Source organism: Nilaparvata lugens, chromosome 5 (genome assembly GCF_014356525.2).
Source record: "Nilaparvata lugens isolate BPH chromosome 5, ASM1435652v1, whole genome shotgun sequence".
NCBI classification, from domain to species: Eukaryota; Metazoa; Arthropoda; class Insecta; order Hemiptera; family Delphacidae; genus Nilaparvata; species Nilaparvata lugens.
In genome coordinates this window covers 26,084,104-26,107,382 of record NC_052508.1, presented here as the reverse complement: position 1 = coordinate 26,107,382, position 23,279 = coordinate 26,084,104, and the positions used below count along the sequence as shown (strand labels likewise).

General features: G+C 35.5%; 1 protein-coding gene across 1 annotated transcript; it reads right to left on the bottom strand.

Annotated features, from left to right (window-relative positions):
- Positions 1-14,073: 14,073 nt before the first annotated feature.
- LOC120351587 lies at positions 14,074-15,983 on the bottom strand. Its single transcript, XM_039429431.1, has one exon. The coding sequence runs from the start codon at positions 15,981-15,983 to the stop codon at positions 14,181-14,183; it is 1,803 nt and encodes a 600-aa protein (XP_039285365.1). The 3' UTR covers positions 14,074-14,180.
- Positions 15,984-23,279: the final 7,296 nt, after the last annotated feature.

Below are 23,279 nucleotides of genomic sequence, written 5' to 3'. Positions count from 1 at the left end.
AAGCTGGAAATGGTTGCACCCTAATAAATCGTCAACAAGGCAGCCGAGTCTCGGCCACCCGCCCTTCTGCTTGTGTCACATGTCAAACAAACTGCAGGTGCCTCGAAACATCCCTTTTTTCCCCAACACACCGAAAAGAATGTCCTAGTTTGTTATTTTTTATAATTGACAATAGCCTGTTTATTGGCTTTCGAGACATTTTTTAGGAGATGACTTCTCGCAAATGAGGGTTGTGCTAATAAAAGTTCCCCGTTCTATCAGGGTCACGATTCATCCAACAATAGAATAAAAGACGGTCTTCTCGTATTCAGCTGTGAATTCTTTTGGAGAAGATTCTTTGTCATTTTTTACTCTCATTTTGAGAAAAAGGTCTCCCACATTCGTTTATAGCGAAAAAACGTTGCGTTGCTGACCGGCATCTTTTATCCACAGGATTGACCTGGATAATATTTTTGAAATACAGTTTAGGCCTACACAGAAGATTTTAAGATAGTGGAAAGAGTGTGATGGATGAGAGAAGATAAGGCTAGGCACACACCAGTTAGTCAAGACAAGACAAGACTAGTCACAATACTTCACATAGTTGCTTATGAAGACATGTCCAATTCCAAATGACTAATCGGTGTGTGCTGCTTCATGAGCAACTGTGTGAAGTATTGTGTCTGAACGTGTCTGATCATGTCTTGTCTTGTCTTAACTAACTGGTGTGTGCCTATCCTAAGATTTGTCTTAGGTAGACGAAAATAGTCTCAGAAATATTGTAATTTATATTGTAAAGTTAAATATTGTTAATACTTTACTCTCCAAATAAAATGAAACACTTTCAATGTAAAGCATGATAGACTGCAAAAACGACAGGATCTTTTCCAAAAAGTAATATTGTAATTTCAAAATATGAAATTATACGACAATGGGTTTATTCCTAATAAATTGCATTGCTATTTGAAAAACTATGTTATGAGAAAATAAAAATCTCTGTGTGCATTGCGATAGGTTATAATCCAACAATTAAATTGAACATGTTCAGAATAACTCCCAAATTTTTATTTCTCTTCAAGCCATTCAATTGTCTTGGGATATCGTGAGGGGGGGGATGTGAGAAGAATCATGAACAGCAGTATTCCCCTCCTAATGCTCTATGTAGCTATGACAGAGCTTTCAATATTTACAAGAAATTAATTGATTACGAGGAATAGCTTGTAGCTTTGTTTTCCTTATATTTTGTATAGAGACGCATGGGAATAGATTAGGAATTGCATTTTTTCAAATGCTAATATTGATCAATAATAATTGATAAACGAAAATCCCAAATAAATGCTGTAAGTCACCCCGAAGACTTCTGCTACTGCAAATATTGACAACAGGGTTAACAGCTAGATTGAAATTAGATGAGCACTACTATACAAAAAATATTTTTCAACCCAGGAATCGAACCCGGTACCTCCCAATTATTGCTAGTCAGGTATGCTTACCCTTACAACAACAAATTGACAATCTCTGGGTAGCAGCGCCTAATTTATACGAAGCCATAGCGGCCAGCCAGTCTACAGATGGGAATAAATTAGAAATTGCATTTTTTCAAAAGCTAATTAATGAATAATCATTAAATGAAAATCCCAATTGAATGCCCGATTCCCTGGCTGACAAATAATGTTTGTACAGTAGTGCTCAATTTAGTATAGACACTACTAGTAGAAGGTTCAATACAATTTCTGAGTGAAGAATAGATTCCTTTCCTGCTGATAATGGTGAACTCAAATATAATGATAAGGAATAAATGTACTAACATCTACTTTATCTCCAAAGTAGTTTTCTAAATTAATTACTGTCGCCATTCAGTGGAGCTGGCTGTAAACAGCTCATAACAACAGCACGTCACATGACTCTAATCGATGCGAGTATGTATTATACTGGAAATAAAACGTTTCAATATTCAAGAATGAATTTCTCTCTAATTGAACCGATTAATTCTCCTGATAATGATTCTGTGCATCTTGAATTATCGCTTTCTGAATAATGGTATTAAGCATAATACTTTCTACAAATTTAACTTTATTCATTCTTGAGAAGTGAAGAAAACAAAGCAGTTTGCTATTAAGCATTTACACAGTATTAAATAGATTTACGTAATACTCGCAAAAAAATCCTATGCGTAAATATGAGATACTAAAAGATTTACTACAATAATCTGCAAAGAGAAGATGCATCAGGATACTATTTGAGATAGAAGAGATGAAAAGGATGATGGAGGAATGAAACATATGGATAACCAATAAAATAATGAAGAGTTCATCAAGATTGGATCTTATTCTTCAGTATCTGAACTAATCAACTTCGAAGGGTTATGTGGAAGATCTTTGGAAGGATGACGTGAAAGAAAAAACCTGAAAGAAATATAATACTTTGAGCCTTTCTGGAAGAGGAAATGCGTTAATTGTTAATTGACCTCATGTTAATTAAATGAATGTATATAGTTTTTGTGATAAATAAAGTTTGTTATTGATTGATCATAAATAGCAATATCGAATTGTTGAATCTGTGTGTAGCTGTGTTGATGCACAGCTTTTTGTCATCTTGACCTGTGGGCCTTTTTCGGGACACCCAACCGATAGACCGACCAATAGATGTATCCGAGGAGTGGCTAGTAATGGGCTTTGGAAATGGGATTAAATCAACACGGTCCGTTGATTTCCAGGTGTTGTTATGGATGCAGGTGACAATAAGTAACACCATTGATAAATGTGGTGAGGCTACCACGCGCTCACAAAAGCCAGATGTTGGGGTAGAAGGATTCTATCCAATGGAAGGGTTGAATTTTGAGCCAAATTTGGTGTTGAAACCAATGGAGCACTCCTGAGATGATCCCTCAAACAGATGCCTAAAAAGGCACCAGGCTGTTTGCCAATATTAGGGATAAGCACAGACGTGTGCCTGTCCATTGTGACAAATTTCAACAACAAACATTCCGAGTTTCAGTCCTCTTGAAACTGTTTCCAAACGAACAGACCCCTGAACACTCTCTCAATAGGGTTTAATCATCTCCTGAACAGGTGAATGAGTCTCCTCTCCGTATGCTCCTGTACCAGTCTTGCTTCACGATGTTGGAATGAACTCACAAATAGTAGAAACATAGTTCACTATTAATAGGATAGATAATTATGGCAGATTCACTACTTTGGTGGCAAACGCAGATATTGTCAGGAAGATATGAGATATACAGCTTAGAACTTACAGTTTATGGGCGGAAGCTTGCCAGGGATGGCTTCTCTAAAACGGCTGCACCCTACCCCCTCACCAAAATTTCACTCTTACTCTCTCAATAATTAAAAAATCTTGGACCCTCGAGAAAAAATCAATATCATGTTGAAAATAATTACCAGGAGGCTGATGAAAAGGAAGCCTTTTGTACTGGTTTAAATCAATTTGTGATTGCAGCCTATATTATTATTTTTACTGCGCTCATAACCTCAGGATTATTTTGATCATCAGTGGATGAACTACTACCACTACCACTTTTTCATATAGTGTAACATTTATATTGAAATAAAAACAAATGTTTGGTCTATGATACTTGTTTCAATGACAATTATCATCGAAAAACGAAAACACACGCAAGATTTGCTTTGGAGCCCCCATTCATCAAGAATTTGAGGGGCCCCGGTAAGAATCTCTGTCTCTGGGAAGGATGGATTATACTCAGAATTTGAAAGAATCATCATTAATAATTATCAGAATTATTAGAATATAGCGAGTTCAATCAGACGATTTTGTGTTCATTCACTTATAAATTGATTACGGTTACGTCCGATGAGCGATTTGGGGTGTTAGCAGTCCGCTGAGCGATCCATTGTTCAGAATAACAATAAGAATAAGCAGACGATATGAAAGGGAGGACGTGGGTGTCATTAATCATCAGGGACAGTGACAGAGGAAAACCACAAGCTTATGTGTATACTCGATACGATATTTTATTGATGGTGATTGAATCAGTACCTACCACCTTCCATAAAAAGGAATCAGCAAACATCGAATGGCTTCTTGCTTCGAAGAGTTCAAATTAATCTTCATTATAGCCCATAATTTATTTATATATAAAAATGTACAATTTCAACAAGTTTAACTTTATTCATTCTTGAGAAGTGAAGAAAACAAAGCAGTTTGCTATTAAGCATTTACACAGTATTAAATAGATTTACGTAATACTCGCAAAAAAATCCTATGCGTAAATATGAGATACTAAAAGATTTACTACAATAATCTGCAAAGAGAAGATGCATCAGGATACTATTTGAGATAGAAGAGATGAAAAGGATGATGGAGGAATGAAACATATGGATAACCAATAAAATAATGAAGAGTTCATCAAGATTGGATCTTATTCTTCAGTATCTGAACTAATCAACTTCGAAGGGTTATGTGGAAGATCTTTGGAAGGATGACGTGAAAGAAAAAACCTGAAAGAAATACAATACTTTGAGCCTTTCTGGAAGAGGAAATGCGTTAATTGTTAATTGACCTCATGTTAATTAAATGAATGTATATAGTTTTTGTGATAAATAAAGTTTGTTATTGATTGATCATAAATAGCAATATCGAATTGTTGAATCTGTGTGTAGCTGTGTTGATGCACAGCTTTTTGTCATCTTGACCTGTGGGCCTTTTTCGGGACACCCAACCGATAGACCGACCAATAGATGTATCCGAGGAGTGGCTAGTAATGGGCTTTGGAAATGGGATTAAATCAACACGGTCCGTTGATTTCCAGGTGTTGTTATGGATGCAGGTGACAATAAGTAACACCATTGATAAATGTGGTGAGGCTACCACGCGCTCACAAAAGCCAGATGTTGGGGTAGAAGGATTCTATCCAATGGAAGGGTTGAATTTTGAGCCAAATTTGGTGTTGAAACCAATGGAGCACTCCTGAGATGATCCCTCAAACAGATGCCTAAAAAGGCACCAGGCTGTTTGCCAATATTAGGGATAAGCACAGACGTGTGCCTGTCCATTGTGACAAATTTCAACAACAAACATTCCGAGTTTCAGTCCTCTTGAAACTGTTTCCAAACGAACAGACCCCTGAACACTCTCTCAATAGGGTTTAATCATCTCCTGAACAGGTGAATGAGTCTCCTCTCCGTATGCTCCTGTACCAGTCTTGCTTCACGATGTTGGAATGAACTCACAAATAGTAGAAACATAGTTCACTATTAATAGGATAGATAATTATGGCAGATTCACTACTTTGGTGGCAAACGCAGATATTGTCAGGAAGATATGAGATATACAGCTTAGAACTTACAGTTTATGGGCGGAAGCTTGCCAGGGATGGCTTCTCTAAAACGGCTGCACCCTACCCCCTCACCAAAATTTCACCTCTTACTCTCTCAATAATTAAAAAATCTTGGACCCTCGAGAAAAAATCAATATCATGTTGAAAATAAATTACCAGGAGGCTGATGAAAAGGAAGCCTTTTGTACTGGTTTAAATCAATTTGTGATTGCAGCCTATATTATTATTTTTACTGCGCTCATAACCTCAGGATTATTTTGATCATCAGTGGATGAACTACTACCACTACCACTTTTTCATATAGTGTAACATTTATATTGAAATAAAAACAAATGTTTGGTCTATGATACTTGTTTCAATGACAATTATCATCGAAAAACGAAAACACACGCAAGATTTGCTTTGGAGCCCCCATTCATCAAGAATTTGAGGGGCCCCGGTAAGAATCTCTGTCTCTGGGAAGGATGGATTATACTCAGAATTTGAAAGAATCATCATTAATAATTATCAGAATTATTAGAATATAGCGAGTTCAATCAGACGATTTTGTGTTCATTCACTTATAAATTGATTACGGTTATGTCCAATGAGCGATTTGGGGTATTAGCAGTCCGCTGAGCGATCCATTTTTCAGAATAACAATAAGAATAAGCAGACGATATGAAAGGGAGGACGTGGGTGTCATTAATCATCAGGGACAGTGACAGAGGAAAACCACAAGCTTATGTGTATACTCGATACGATATTTTATTGATGGTGATTGAATCAGTACCTACCACCTTCCATAAAAAGGAATCAGCAAACATCGAATGGCTTCTTGCTTCGAAGAGTTCAAATTAATCTTCATTATAGCCCATAATTTATTTATATATAAAAATGTACAATTTCAACAAGTTCTATCAATCATCTGCATTCCTTCAAGTGAATGAGTAACACAAATAGATATAAGGTATAAAGTATATCACAGATATCAAGAAGATTTAAGATCAACTTCACATCTAAAGATGATTATCTATGATTCACATCCATGAATCTACATTCATAAGCAATCACAGATTTTAATTTTATGCCAATCTACAATCGTTATAGTTATAGTGCAGTATATAAAAGAGAAATGGTTCTTACATTTTATTCCACACATTCCATACAGATTCACATAACAGAATAAGATTCGTTTTTATTCAAGGTAGTGGGTTCTGAAGTTCTGATTCAATCATTATCATCAATATATCGTATTGCGAGTATACACACAACACTACCCATTTAGCCTTCCTCTGTCACAGTCCCTGATGATTTATGACACCCAAGTCCTCCCATTATTAGCGTCTGCCTATCCTGAACAATGGATCGCTCAGTGGACTATTTTTTGCTGAATCGCACATCGGAAATCGCTCATCGGACGATACCTTGATTACAATGTTTCACAAATAGGTCATTTCTGTTATTTATATTATCTTTGCAAGTTAAACCATAAATAGCTTTAAAATTTTTGATCTCCATTACTGATGAATGAAAACTTGCTTAGGAAGAACCAGAAATAAAATTATTAATCCTCAATGCATCCATAATATCTCAATATTACAGACTAATTTGATAATTACGAATGTACTGTATATAAGCATTGAAGGAAGATCATAGATGGTTTTTTGAGTTGATCTAGTATATTTTTGAAAAATCAGAAGACTATATCCAGAGTAGAAATGATGAACATAATGTCAGGCTGTGAAGAAGAGTTCCCAACCCACACTTGGCAGATTGTTGTAAATTCCTGTATTATAATCTATCGTATCTACACTGGCAGAAAGCAAAGCAGTAGCTTCAGGAAACTCGGGAATTTCCCATCGATCAATCTGATTTCCGTTTGAGTTATTGTGTATTTCTTCAAATGCATTTCAGCAGACAGGCGAATGTCAATATATTTAATAAACTTTATGAGTTTGGTGGAACCAACAAGTCTGACATATTCAAACCAAAAGTGCTATAACTTCAAAGTTTAATGATCCTGCACTCGCATGTCAACAAGTTCGATTCCCTTGTATAGGAATAATTTAAAATTTTATCGCTGTATCTTCTTTCTGCTTAAGAAATAAAGCTGAGTCAGATTATGATTCTTTTTCGAGAAATGCAAACCAAAACTTTTAAGTAGTAGAAGAAGAAGCATTTCACCAAAATAGAATCAACATCCATGAAATCGAGAGACTGATCAGCATAATGCAATTTGATCAATCATACCACCTTATTTTTCTTTCTTAATATTATTCATATCTCAATTCTATTGTTTCTTATTGAAAATCATTTCCATTTGAATGTATCAATCTCAATAATTGAGTTTCTTGTTCATGACAACACAAATTTAAAATTCAATATTTCTAATTTCATAATTAACTCTCTTTCTGTTCACTTGTTGACTGTTGAGCCTTTTTTAGTGTATGTTCTTCATGTTTCTATTCATAAAAATGAGACTGTATCGATCAATTGAGAATGAGCGATCTTAAGCATTGTATTCGACTTTTGCATCATTTTCTGAATCTTTTATATAAAACCTGTTATTATTTCTATGTTACGATTGTTTAATAATAGTTACGTTAATAACCAAATTTCCACAAATTGTAGAAATGTCTAGAACTCATTCCTTTTTATCCAAACTAGATTGTCGATTATATTCAAAAATCATAATAAGAATGCACTCCAAGAATGGTTTTCACATTGAGCGATTATCTTGTATTACGAATGAAGATTGTTACGCTAACATTTTTGACCAAACGTAGTGAGGTCTCGGATTTATTTTGTCTGTATGTGAAGCAATTACGACCAAACGCGTTGATAGAATTCGATGAGATTTTTGTGTAATCCACTTGTCAGCTGATTGATTATGAATAATTCTATAGTCTGACTAGCATGCACCCGTGCTTCGCTACGGTAATTGAAAGATAAAACTATTTTTTTGAAACATTTATAATCTAAATCCTAACAAAATTGTTATGATCGTTTTTGACATTAGGCCACAACTTGGCATGAAAATTATTGAGTCAAATCATTCAAATAATTAATTGATGTGTTGGAAGTGCTCTGTAGAAGAGTAGTCCAATTGCAGCGAATTTTGTAGGATATGAGGCGGGGCTTAAGAGTCGCCCTCGACTTTATTCATTGGCAATCAATATTTCCCATTGACAGTTATCAAATTAGCAGTGATCATGTTATTTTTGCTTTGGCAATTGAAGATTAAATTCCAAATTAGGTTGATTCAGAATTTGATGACTCTGGTATCCATGGATCTCTTGCTTATTCTGGAATTTTTGGCATAGCCTGTCGCTTACTTTTCGTTTCACTCATCCAAAAGTGTAAAAGCAGCCAATCCACTGATTCTTTCTTCCATGGAAGTCCATTCATACATAAGAGTCCATTCATAATAGTATGACATTTATAATTGTGGCTGATTTCACATGTCCTAAACTCTACAATCATAAATATTAAAGTGGGATTATTTTAAAGTGAATTTGCATAAGTCTGAATAGAGTTTATTCAATTGCTTTGATTATTGACTACCATTATATGATTTCTTTCTTTTATCTTAGCTTGAAACCAAAAGCTTAGGGATGAAAATTTGGATGTAAACTAACATGTAACTCAATTTAATTTCTATCTAAATTGACAAATTTAGAATTTACTTGTGATCAATCAATATCAATAGGTTTGTCTTGTGTCATAATAACATCATGGAAGGAAATAGGAGCAGCCGATGGAATATTATGTTTTCTTCTATTTAGTTTTTAGCTGATTTTGAAACATGGAAATATCAGGCCCAGTAGCACAAAAGCATGTTCAATTTCAATCAGGATTAAATTTATTGAGAATTAATCAGAGCAGGGTTTTTTCAAATAGAAGGCTTCTCTGATTGGTTCTCGTGGTATTTAGTCCGGATTATGAATTAACAGACAGTGCAACTGTCTCTATCAAGGCTATGGCTGCGAACAAACATAGAGCAACAGAGGAACCAATACAACAGAAGCTGAAGAAATTAGTCGCATTTCTATCACCTCACAATGAACAGATGTATGGAGAGATCGATTTTAAATTTCTTTTGCTATCATCCCGTCACTTTCTGAACCTATTCTTCCAGATGTTCCATGAATACTGCAATGTTTTAAAATAAGGTCGCCAAATTTGGTAACTCAACTACAGCTATTATAATGTTTTTTATTTGCTCACACTTTCTTACGTTTTCAACAGACTATGGAAAACTTTTATCTGATCAGCTGCTACTTGAGGGATCAATAATCCTTTCTCTTGGTAGTTCAACGAATTATCCCAGAGTTGAGACCTGTTCCAAAATAATGTTTTTGTTGCAAGCACAATATATTCCTGATTTATAATCAAAATCGTTAGAGCCGTTTTCGAGATCCGTCCGACATAGATACATTCATCCACAAACACACATATTTAAACAAATTGCTTTCTTAGTATAATTATTGACTTCAATGATAATGATTCCATTCAATGAGAGCTTATTTCACATAATAATAACAGCTGGCATCAAAAGCAGAAATGTCAAACATGATTGAAATTGAAACAGTAGCGATCATCAACATTATTTTCTTCATTTGATCTAAAGTAACCAGATTATGGTAAGATTCACATCAATTTGTCAGCATTGTTGGAAAGGGGAGCATTGATGCTATTGATGAGGAATACTGACAGTCAACGAACTGTTATACATATTCTCCAATATTTTTATCGAAAGCTACCTTATATTTTCTTTGGTAAAACAATCAATGTTTGGGAATAATATTGATTCATGAGAAAAGCGCCTTACTTCTTTGCAAGATATTTTCACATTAGGGAAAGCAACAACAGCTATTTGGCCGTTTTAATAAATAACCCCTTTCTTTCGCCCAAGTTAAATTTTGGCCGAATTTCCTCATTCTTCGCAAACAGATTCCACAACGGAAACTTCTGTTTTTAAAATACCCCTTTAAGCAGTTTTCGCGATCTGTCGGATATACAAACAAAATAAATTAGTCTTGATAGAATAAGATTAATTGATAAAAGCAACTCCCGTCATGAAAGTTTGTTTTATGAAAAATAAAAATTATCTATACTCCCAGGAATAGCTCTGATTGAAGCAGCAGTGCCCAATCAATTTGTTCTCGATAAATGCATTTTAATTAATTTTCCAACTTGGTGCCAACCTAATGAAATAATCTCAACTTAATGCCAACCTGAAAAAATTATTAATTGGTCGCCAGTTATCAACTGTTTCAAATAGGTACTCTCTCTAGATTATAAAAGTTATGTACTCTCATCTACATATTTATTTTATGTTCTGAATATGTTAATTGTTCATTTTTTCCATTATAATGTAGTGCTAGTATGCAATGGGTCTTGCAAGACCTGGCAATACATTGTCATTTGTGATAAACAATCAATAAAGGTTTATAGTAACATATGATATGGACATTTCAATTATAATTAAGAGATTGGGAGAAGAAGAATATACATGCTAAAAGACGAACTTTAAACCCTTAAAAACCACCCTTAGAGTTGAAATATCACCAAAAGATTTCTTAGTGAGCACCTAGGAGGTATAAGGAAGCTATATTCTAAGTTTTGTTGCAATCCATCCAGTGGTTTCCCAGAAATCGTGATCAGTGAGTCAGTGAGATAAGAATTTCATAAGTATAGTTTAATCCTATCTTCAGAGTAGATGATAATATAAATATAGTGATATCGGAGTATGGAGGAATTCCTTTTTTTATTATCCTTAGAATGCAAATTTCAAAAAAAGCCTTGTGTAGACATCGACGCGCAGTTGAAAAAGGAATATTCATGCCGAATCTCATCGAATTCTATCAACGCACTTGGCCGTAATTGTTTCACATACATACATACATTCATGCAGACAAAAGAAAATCCGATTTAAGACATAGACCTCACTACGTTTGGTCAAAAATGTTAACGTAACTAAATTTTATATAATTTATATTATCATCTACTCTGAAGATAGGATTATTCAGCCTATAGTATTATTCATAATCGATCAGCTGACAAGTGGATTACACAGATGTCTGGAGAACCCGTGTGTGTCTATTTCTATAAGGTCTATAGTTTCTCTATAGTTAGAGGTATGCATCTTTAATAAGGTGTTTGGTTTCAATATTTTGTTTTGCAGTCATGGTATTATTATGCGTGCCCAACAGTATCAATATTCTCACATTCGAAAAAAAACTAATTTAATAGATGATTAAAATAATCAGATTAACATAATGCTGAAGAAATTATAATATTTCTGATTGTGAAAAATAAATTCTCATCAGATGGAAAGATTATCACGGAGCTGGATGAATTATATCATATGGAATACAAATTCAAACGTGAACTGAGTTTGTTAACATTTCAAACAGGTGACATCAGATACTTGTGGATGAGAGAACTGCATGAGGTCTACTGTTCACAAAACTACTAGTAACAAAATTGTTAATTGTTACCTGCTATAATCAAAAGGTTTAAAGGTTTATTTTTTGAAAGAGTGTTAGTGAGTTTTCACTCTTGACCTACTATACTGAAGATCAAAGTCGTCCTCTGTCTGTATGTTAAAATTTACTATAGAGGGAATTGATCAATCAGCTTCAAATTTTGAACACGAATTCTTCGAAACTTTTCACATGTCATGTTCGTTGGACACCAAAATTGACTCACTCCTTCGTCCTATTTCAGGATATAAAAATAGCATTGAAACTGCATAAGAGAAAAATTTGTTTCGATTTTATCATTTAGCTGGAATTAATTGCATGTTATTTCTCCAATTTAAAAAAGCTGATGCTACTTAGGAGATATCACATAGACTGTCCGACAGACAGACTTTATGCGCCAGTAGTATAAAAAGGGCGACTCTGGCACACAAGTGTGCCAGAGTCGCCCTTTACCTCAAGGTCATCCAGGTAAACCACCCCCAACCACAAGGTCATCCAGGTCAACCAACCCCAACCTCAAGGTCATCTAGGTCAACCACACCTACCTCAAGGTCATCTAGGTCAACCACACCTACCTCAAGGTCATCCAGGTCAACCACCCTAACCTCAAGGTCATCTAGGTCAACCACACCCACCTCAAGGTCATCTAGGTCAACCACACCTACCTCAAGGTCATCCAGGTCAACCACACCCACCTCAAGGTCATCTAGGTCAACCTGACCTACCTCAAGGTCATCTAGGTCAACCACTCTAACCTCAAAAAAAAAAATAAAAAAAAAAAAAATAAAAAAAAAAAAAAAAAAAAAAAAAATAAAAAAAAAAAAAAAAAATTAAAAAAATAAAAAAAATTATAGAAAAAATAGAAAAAAAATTAAAAAAAAAAAATTAAAAAAAAAAAATAAAAAAAAAAAAAAAATTAAAAACACAAAAATCAGGAATAAATGGGAAAAAGGGAAAGAAGGTTGGGAATAAATGGGAAAAAGGGAAAAAGGGAAAAAAAATTTCCCTACTGATCTTGAACTGCCCGCCGGTCGCCCCCGCCGGTCACCCAACCGCCACCGGTCACCCCACCGTCGCCTGGCCGCCGCCAATCGAACAAGTATCATATTCTATATAATTTAAGTCTTTAAACATAAATCCTCTATGGTGTAGTGGTTAGCAAGTCAGCTTTCTGAGTTGGAGGTTCTATGCTCAAATCCAAGGTGGTAAAGGTAAGTATTAAAGGTCAGTATCAACAGAACCAGAGGATATATTTTTGTATGTAGTGGGTAGACTGGCCCACCACTGCCAGTCATCCCGCTATCGTCACCAGTTGCCCCACTATCGCCACCAGTCGCCCCACTATCGCCACCAGTCGCCCCACTATCGCCACCAGTCGCCCCACTATCGCCACCAGTCGCCCCACTATCGCCACCAGTCGCCCGGCCGCCGCCGGTCGGCCACCGCCGGTCGTCCGGCCGCCACCGGTCGCCCGGCCACCAGTCGCCCCACCGGTCGTCCGACCGCCACCAACAGTCGACCTGCTGCGGCTGGCAATTGTCCCGCCGGCTGAGCATGAGCATTCTGAGCGCAGTCAGTGGCACTCAGAATATACTTAAAGAGAACTATATCTAAGGAGATGGTAGGTAATAAGTAAACAGTTTGGAATACAATTAGCTATTTATTGATTAATTCAACATCCATTTCATTGAAAAGTTTACTACAAGCAGGTATATCTCTGTTCCAAAATCCAAGTTGTTTATCATATTGAGTGTGCAGAAAAGTGATGTATCCATGATGTTTCTCCTTGGTCCATGTCGAGCAGGTGATGTCCCAGGTAGTAGACTCCTTTTCCAGCACTAGTCCTTGGCAAGTCTTCTATGTTGTCTGATAGTCTTCGGATGATATTCAGTGATACCTCTAGAACACTGTTTCAGCTAGAGACAATACCCTGTCATTGATGTTGAATCACCTCACAACCTCTTTCCTTCAGGTAATTGATGCTCCTTCGAGTCAAAAGTATAGGTGTAGTAGTATTTCTCACCACTACATCATCCTCCTTTTCCTCTTCCTCCTTCTCTTCCTCTTCCTCTTCCTCCTCCTCCTCTTCCTCCTCCTCCCTTTCCTCTTCCTCCTCTTCCTCTTCCACCTCTACCTCATTGTCCTCCTTCATATCAGTTTCCTCTTCCTCATCTTCTACATGATCCTCAACCATTTTCAGATCAAATGGGGAGATTGATGGTAAATTTGTCTCACCATAGTCGGCCCACTTTGAGAATAGGAGTACCATTTTCTCTATTGTTCTAGATACACAGTTGATCGACAAAATGTCTATTCTTCACAGATGATTCCAGCACAATGAATCTAATCTGCTATGTATCCAATATATATACATATTTGTATAGCATTATGATTTTGATTGTACCTCAATATAATGTCTAAGGTGTTGCTGTTCTCTGCTTTCTCAAGTAAAGACCTTGACCGACCTTTGATCTCTGCTGTCTCAAGTAAAGACCTGTACCAACCTTTGGTTTCTGATGTCTCAAGTAAAGACCTCGACCTCCTTTCATTGATTTTTTCTTCGATGGTTGAATCTTTTGTTTCTTCCCCTTCTCAACCACCCTGCTGACTTCCTTCAGTGATCTTTTCATACCTCCCCCAAATTTTGCCTTAGCCTTCATAATGTTGGTGACTGCTAGTGCTGCAGCTTTTTCCAACACCCCCGCATCATCAGATCTCACTCTGTCCCAGGCTCTCTCTGCCAAGATGCTGTCTGCTACTGCTCTGCTTGCTGTATCACCACTCTTGGAATAGGCAATATCATGCTCCTTACAAGCCTGATCAAGTTTGTTGATTCCTGGATCACCTTGTGCTAATCGCTTCTGAAGTTTTGTTCCTGGTCCACAGTATTGATAGCCAGGGATATGAAGTTCAACTGGTAGAATGTCGATTGCCTTATTAACTATTGTACCAGCAGCTCCCTTGATAGCTGACAGAACACCTCTTCCTCTATAGATCTTCTGACTTTTCTCCTTACTAAAATCACGCCTTGGAGCAATAGATCCTCTCCCAGTCACTTGTCTCTCAGAATGTCTTTGACCACCATCTCTGCTATCATCCAAAAGGCGTTTGATTGTATTCTTATACTTGGCTTTGTTGTAGTTAACAATCTCACCTCTTGGATCATTGTTCTGTCTGTACACACTGGTCCAGTTCAATATTTCTCCATAGGCCTGTCTGTCAGCAGATTCAACTAATACACGATTCGGATTCTTCTTAAAAATCAACTCACAAAGTCCCAATGTAGCTGTGAAGGTCTTTTCTTCCTGATCTACAGGGTCAGTCAGCACAATTTCATCACCATTCTCTCCAAAAGTTAAATACTTATTGCCCAGGTAGTAAGCATTGTCTCTCACTCTTGGCCCAAAAGTGTCATCAAAATCGTCATTGTCCTTGCTCAATGATCCTCTAATGTAATCAGCTACCTGTTTTCCAGCTAGATCAGTTTGATCAAGGATATTCTGAACTGTTGTACCATGACTTTCATTCAATAATTGTTCAACATTCTTATCATCATCCTGTCCATCTCCAGACAGCTCCTCATCACTGCTATCATCATATCCTCTACTCATATTATACTCCTCACCCTCATCCTCTTCAAATGCCTGCTTTCCTGCTTTCCATAGTTGCCGTCCAACTCCTGAGGTGCCTGCCATTGGACTTGAAACTTCTCCAGTTCCATATGATTCAAATGTTGGTGACTCTTCATCAATGCTGGAGAGTTGGAGCTTATGTTTTGCTTTACTTGCACCAGTAAGTCCACGCCTTGTATATGTGGCATCTTTAACAAATGGTGTTGTTGGTGGAGTAGGATATGTGTGGTGTGTTGATGCTGTTGAGAAAGGACGATGTTCTGATGATAACAACTCTGGCTTGGATTGTCTCTGCCTACCCTTCACATGCCTGGAGTGCATTTTTATTCTAGGCTTCAGATACCTGGGACGCTTCTTGGATGCTCTTGATGGAGGTAGTTGTGGTTGTTGAACTGGCATCTGTTGGAAGGTTTCGACTAGGTTGACTAGTGGCTCAGCTAGAGGTTTGAAGTGTTCCACATGTTTCTCTTCTGCAATCCGTCTACCCAGCATGATTTCCTTATGCCTCCTTTTGATTTCACGCTTCAACCTAGCAATCTCCAATATGGTAGGAGCAACCTCCTCCAATGTTGAAAAAGGAATATTCATGCCGAATCTCATCGAATTCTATCAACGCACTTGGCCGTAATTGTTTCACATACATACATACATACATTCATGCAGACAAAAGAAAATCCGATTTAAGACATAGACCTCACTACGTTTGGTCAAAAATGTTAACGTAACTAAATTTTATATAATTTATATTATCATCTACTCTGAAGATAGGATTATTCAGCCTATAGTATTATTCATAATCGATCAGCTGACAAGTGGATTACACAGATGTCTGGAGAAGCCGTGTGTGTCTATTTCTATAAGGTCTATAGTTTCTCTATAGTTAGAGGTATGCATCTTTAAGGTGTTTGGTTTCAATATTTTGTTTTGCAGTCATGGTATTATTATGCGTGCCCAACAGTATCAATATTCTCACATTCGAAAAAAAACTAATTTAATAGATGATTAAAATAATCAGATTAACTAGATAATGCTGAAGAAATTATAATATTTCTGATTGTGAAAAATAAATTCTCATCAGATGGAAAGATTATCACGGAACTGGATGAATTATATCATATGGAATACAAATTCAAACGTGAACTGAGTTTGTTAACATTTCAAACAGGTGACATCAGATACTTGTGGATGAGAAAACTGCATGAGGTCTACTGTTCACAAAACTACTAGTAACAAAATTGTTAATTGTTACCTGCTATAATCAAAAGGTTTAAAGGTTTATTTTTTGAAAGAGTGTTAGTGAGTTTTCACTTTTGACCTACTGTACTGAAGATCAAAGTCGTTCTCTGTCTGTATGTTAAAATTTACTATAGAGGGAATTGATCAATCAGCTTCAAATTTTGAACACGAATTCTTCGAAACTTTTCACATGTCATGTTCGTTGGACACCAAAATTGACTCACTCCTTCGTCCTATTTCAGGATATAAAAATAGCATTGAAACTGCATAAGAGAAAAATTTGTTTCGATTTTATCATTTAGCTGGAATTAATTGCATGTTATTTCTCCAATTTAAAAAAGCTGATGCTACTTAGGAGATATCACATAGACTGTCCGACAGACAGACTTTATGCGCCAACACATGATCTCAGCTGAATAATACACAACATTAATTTATAAGTTCTATATATTTATTCTCTTCCGTTAATTGCTAGTGTTTTGCTTCCTGTCTGATAATTTGCGACTCCTCCCAGCACACGGACAAATCATCCATGCAGGAAGAATTATTCATGTTATCCATAACACTGTTATATTTTGTAAGTATGTCATATTTCATGAATAAACTAATTTGAATTTGTTCGTCTGAATGTCTGTAACATACACGTAATTAATAATACTACTTGTGATAGCAGTTGCTGAGACAATTTTTTTCAGTGAGTAGAAGCTACTATTAGTGTTCACTAACACATGATTATTCAATGTATAGGTACTCATTAATTTCATTTTTGTATCATTCATTGGTATCTTCAAATGTTGAGATCATTGAATCAGTTTGAGATATCGATGTGCGGGATTCGCCATTGATTTTCCTTTGGATCTCTGTATCGGAATCATGTATCACATGACAACCTTCCCATTTGAAAAAATTAAGTTGGATTCAAAATGAAGCTGGATTCGAAATGAAGTTGGATCTGAGTGAAAGATCCAAGATGGCGGACAAAAGTTTTGAAGCTACAGATAGTTTTTTTTCCAATTGGAATATGATCCCCATCAAACCTCCTACTGTAATATCATACTACTTGTAAAATATATATTCAGCTTTTTCCAAAATAATTCTCATCAACTCTGTATGATCACAAGTTGTGGATCAATACAACAAACAGTTCATGAGCGAGTTCTTCAACCCAGGTGGTCTCTAGTTATTTCATACGTAAAAATCACAAGTCAACCTATTTCGTGTAGATTTTTGATACAGAACATCAAAATTCTCGATTATCCAGTAATACAATACTGTATTACTAAAAAGTGCACTAGAAAAATATATAACGGTTTTATAATCAGAATTTTTTCTTTCCTTACTAACTAGTAGTTATGTGAACAGTAGACCTCGCGCTCAGTTACACTGAGGGTGTAAGTTACACTGACAGTAAGTTACACTGACCTGTTGTTATGTTTTCTCAAAAATTAATAAATAATTTATCAATTTAAAATGTCTAGAAAAAATCCTAAATAAGCATAGTGCTTTCTGTCCTATCGTACCGTGACGTGTCGTCCCGGAATGTGAGTGTGAACGCTGTTATCAGGTTTGACTGCAACTGTCTACAACGTTGATGGAAAGATAAATTTTCAAGATGTTCGATGTTTTTGAACGGGTAGTATTATAGTCCACTAGACAGCTGATTTATGATGAATAATTCTATAGTCTGATTTTTACGGTAATATTTGCGTATGAAGGAGGCTCCTTTTTCCTTTTATATTATACTTGAAATGCAAAATTTCCAAAAAACCTTGTATATACGTCGACGCGCAATTTTAAAAGGAACATACCTGTCGAATTTCATGAAAATAAATCACCGCATTTCGCAGTAAATGCGCAACATATAAAAATTTGAACATTAAGAGAAATGCCAAACCGTCTACTTGAATCTTAGACCTCACTTCGCTCGGTCAATTATTATCATCCATATTTTTCTCAAAATTCAACAATTCAAGAATAGAACATCATAACAAGGAATTTAAAAGGAAATATTGATTATGTGTGCAAATCTATTTAATTTACTTCACTATTCATAACAATGCTAATGATCAACATTCTCATTGCTACTCGAATCAAGGAAATGTCCAAGGGAGATGATCCAGGCAATACTCTGACGCGTTATCCAAATGCATTATTACTCGTAATAAATAAATGTGATCGTGACATAAAGAGGCGTAATAAACGTTGATTGCATTACAATTCAATAACGGGCGTAAGGAATTATATGAATTATGGGACGCATAAAGTACTGTTAAGCCTTAGCCTCAATTGAAATGTAGCCTATAAATTCTGAATGTGACAAGTAGTCTCCACAGGAAGATGTAGTTAGATTGTGGGTTGACAATGACAATGACAATGCTCTCTTTGGCTCTCATTGAATATTGTAGAGCATTTGATGATGGCTTAGATCATCCCTTTTTATAAAATCTGTATCATTTTAACAAGATTGTAGCTTTCGGCAGAGTTTCTCACATGGGAAATACTAAGTAATACATGCTCCAGAGCTGATGTATGGGCGTTGCCATGCCGTGTGGGCTTATTGTTCTTTGTTCGGGTATCTCCATTTATAAATCAACTCGGTCTAACCCTGCGGCGAGCTGTATTATAACTTGAAGGTGTTGACGATCTTCATAACTAGTAATTTGCTCTGTTTTTTCCAGACCTCAATTGCATCTCATAATCTATTCTGTAATTCTAGTTCTCGGATAGTAGCCTCCTCCGTTGTGGGATGCTGTTGTTTGACTGTGAATGTCTAAATTGGTCCAATACTACAATTATATATGTTCCTCTTTTTTCCATCATTGACTAATAAATACAATCTACGAGAGCATAGCCGGTAATTAAGATAAGACCATATCTTTATTGAACTGAGTTTTAGTGATACAACTACAGATACAACTTGGTTGGTTGTCTGTGGTGATACTCAAATGTAAGATAACTATTTCAATAATTTGATCTTGTTATTGACAATCGCATCCTACACATCGTATCTGCTCCTATCTCCATTTTCAATTACTTATTCTGTGTTCTCCCTTTTCATTTTACCTTTCTTCATCTTTTCCAATCATTAATCTTTTCTCCATGACCGAGTATAAAAATCATTATCACTAATTCAGCAACATTTCAATTGTAAGAAATTGGTACCAAGCAAGTGGAGACTATTTCCCCTAAAACAATTATAAAAACATCCTACTCCTTATCTCCACAATATGAATGAAAAGTCAGATTAATTAATTTTCTCGTGTATTTAAGTAAACTCAATTCATATGATTCAATAGAAATCTCAATGTAACACGACTTGCAAATCATTACTGAAAGTGACTACACAATGCTGTTCTGACTGTGAATAATATACTAAAGGTTTCTTGTACCCGTAGTACATTGACATAATAATTATTGCTCTGATTGCTCAATAAGTGATACGGCCTGAGAATGATTATTATATAATGCACTCATAAGGTAGTATATCTATTAAGACTGTAAAGTTTTCATATGGCTGGAATAGCATAAAATTGAACTTATTAGCATCATGTTTTGCATTAAAGCTTCATAGCAGTAGGGAATTGATAATAGTATTTGAATATTCCATTAAGTATTAAGTTTCTATTGAGCATATTACCTACCACATAGACTGTTATGTAGTTTCCTATCAGCCATTCAAAAACGATGCATCATTGTTAACCGTTTGAAAAATCCACTATTAGGTTGAATATCTCAACTATGACTGACTGAAAGTACAAGTACGATGCCATTCTGGGATAAGGCTCATGATATCGCCTTTACAGTCTAATAGTAATAGACTAAGGGCACTCCGATAAAGAGAAGAGCTCAATCCACAGACCTCGTGAGTGCATCACCTTGCCAGAACAGATAAATAGCTCCAGACCACTTTTCAATAGGCTATATAACCTATCATTTAATCTCGCAATATTATGATAATGACTTTATATTGTGTAAACAAAGGGCAAAAAATAGGCGTGGGCTGGTCTGACGGGAACTGAACCGAGGAGATTGGGGAGGGCGATGTGATAGGGGAGGATAAATAATATTTTAATAAGAGAGTGGCTGTGAGAAAGAGATTGCTCGGCTAAGGCTGTGGCAGTGGGAGTGTATGATTGTCAGTGAGAAGTAGGATCACTAGACAGGACAATTTGTCCTCATCCGTTTCTTTTTGAGGATCAAATAGTAAATGAATCGAGGGAATATTGTGAAAGATCTGCTAGTAAATAAATAGTATTATTAGGTTTTTGTAGAACTGTCGAAGCCAGTGCATAAAGACAAATATATCATATCATTGGATTGTTTGAGGTATGATGTTGATGTTCACAAAACTATAAAAAGTTTAATATGGAAGTTTGAGTTTGATAACAACCATCTCATAATCGAATGAATGAATGCAAAAGTTGAAAGGATCAAGAATTGAACAAACTTTTACCTCAACTCTTCAAGAAATACAGTGGTTGAGTCTTAATTCGGCTATTGTATTTCTTATATACTAAACTAAACATTAAGCCAACTGTTAGATTACTATTATCTATTAATATTTTTGGGCAATATGAACTCATTGTGTGAGATATTCACATGAGAAAGATATTGGATTGTAAATTATCTAATAAATATAAAAATGAGATTTCAACTTGAAAAGTAAATTCTTTAAAAAAATCTCAGGATACTAACTTGCAATGTATTATAAGATCATGGATGATTATTGTCTTCGTTCTGTACTTATCAAATCCTTCACATATCATTATCGACGCCAAGTTATTATTCATGCTGACGTTATTATGTTGGTTCCATTAGCCGTTCACTTATTAGATTACTTGTTCATCTCGTGAATGGGAAAAGGTCAGATCGTCGAATATGATAATCGAACAGTATCAGATGTGACGCAACTCTAATGATGTATCTTCATCTGTTGAGCCTGGTAGATCTTATGCGAGCTTGTCCATCACTTCTTCACATCAAGAAGGTCTTCTGTGAAGTGTGATCTGTGATCGACTCACTCCTAACTTGGCATTGAACCTCCGTTCCGTTCCAATTGGAATATCCAAGATTTGGAGATGGAACTAAATTTGCCAGTTTGTTTAGTAGGTGGAAAATTTCAAATCTGCATGAAGGTTAGTTGATTAGCTTCATATTCCGCATATAACATTCTCCAATTCATAAAAGGTATTCTGAAAGTAAGAACACAAATATGAATATTGTGATTATGAAAAATACCTCAACATCACTACACACTCATCACAACTATAATGAGAAATGGCAAACAATTTTTTTTTACAATTGTAATAATCTCTATTGAATCATAAAATATCACGTTGTGTTACTCAAGTATAGCTTCGATCACTGGCGTAGAATGTTATGATGAGAATCGAACGTTTTTCAAAAGTAAAGAAGATAATTTCTTTTTTATAATTTACCCACATAAACTGTTAATATCAGTTGACTCGGGTAGCATTTGTTTTTAGTGTCATATTGAATAGATATTGAATTTGAAGCTGATAGTTGACTGAACAAGTTGTCCAAAAACACATTTCAATTCTCATATTAATATTTGGCAGGATTTTAAAATTTTTATTTTAGGTTTATTCCCCACCTCAAATATTATATAGTTGAATTAATATTCAATTAGAACACTGAGAATCCAAGGTCTTATTCTGTAGTTGACTTGTATTATCGTTGCTTAACAAAAAAAATCTGGCTCATTGTTTCTTGAAACTGTAATAAACATGCGAATGAACAATATGAACGAGGTCTTAGCGTGGGCGATCAAGACAGAGAATGATCGCCATCAGTAATTAAATGACATTATGGCAACTGAAAAGGTGAAAATTTGGGATGACTCCAGCAGTATGAATGCCATACATATTGATCGAGCATATAAAAAGAATGTATGACTGTTTTGCAGACAGTAATTTGGCACCAATTTGTTTCAGCTATTGTTTAGCATTCGTAATAAATTTTAGGTTGATGTATTCCAAGCAAATTAACAACTGCTATTCGAATCAGAGAACAAGCTCAACACAAATATAGAGATTATGAGAGGTTATGGTAAATGGATCACATTTTTATAGCGCTCAGTCAAAACGCCCATTCCGTTCGCATTGCTGAACAAATTGTTTATTTATTCTCTCATTTGCATGAATGATTCATCTGTTACATAAAGGACTGTTCTAATTCTGATAATGATTCTCGATGCACAATCAGAGAGTATAGAATGTAACTTTACATTCTATCCTCACTGTGCACAATCGCGAAGTTCTGGAATGCGAGAGTAAATGATAATTTACTGATAATTAGGCTTAAAGGCGTTTTCATTTCAATACTTTTCAAGCTTCATATTCATTTAGATCCCTGAGTTCATTCAGATTACATTATCAAATTCGATTGAAAAATTATATCCCGTCAAATCATTTTTAAACGCTGAAATGTGACCTTGAGTTCTCTAGTGCTCTTATAGGAAAATATCGATTTATTTTCAGTATTTGGGAGAGGAAATATAAAATAGCTGTCAAATAATAATATGTCCAATACATTGAAAAATTGCACTTCTAATAATAAATCTTTAATATTATTTAAAAATCAGACCCTCACATTCTCTTTTCATGTATTCTTGGATTCGAGTATTTA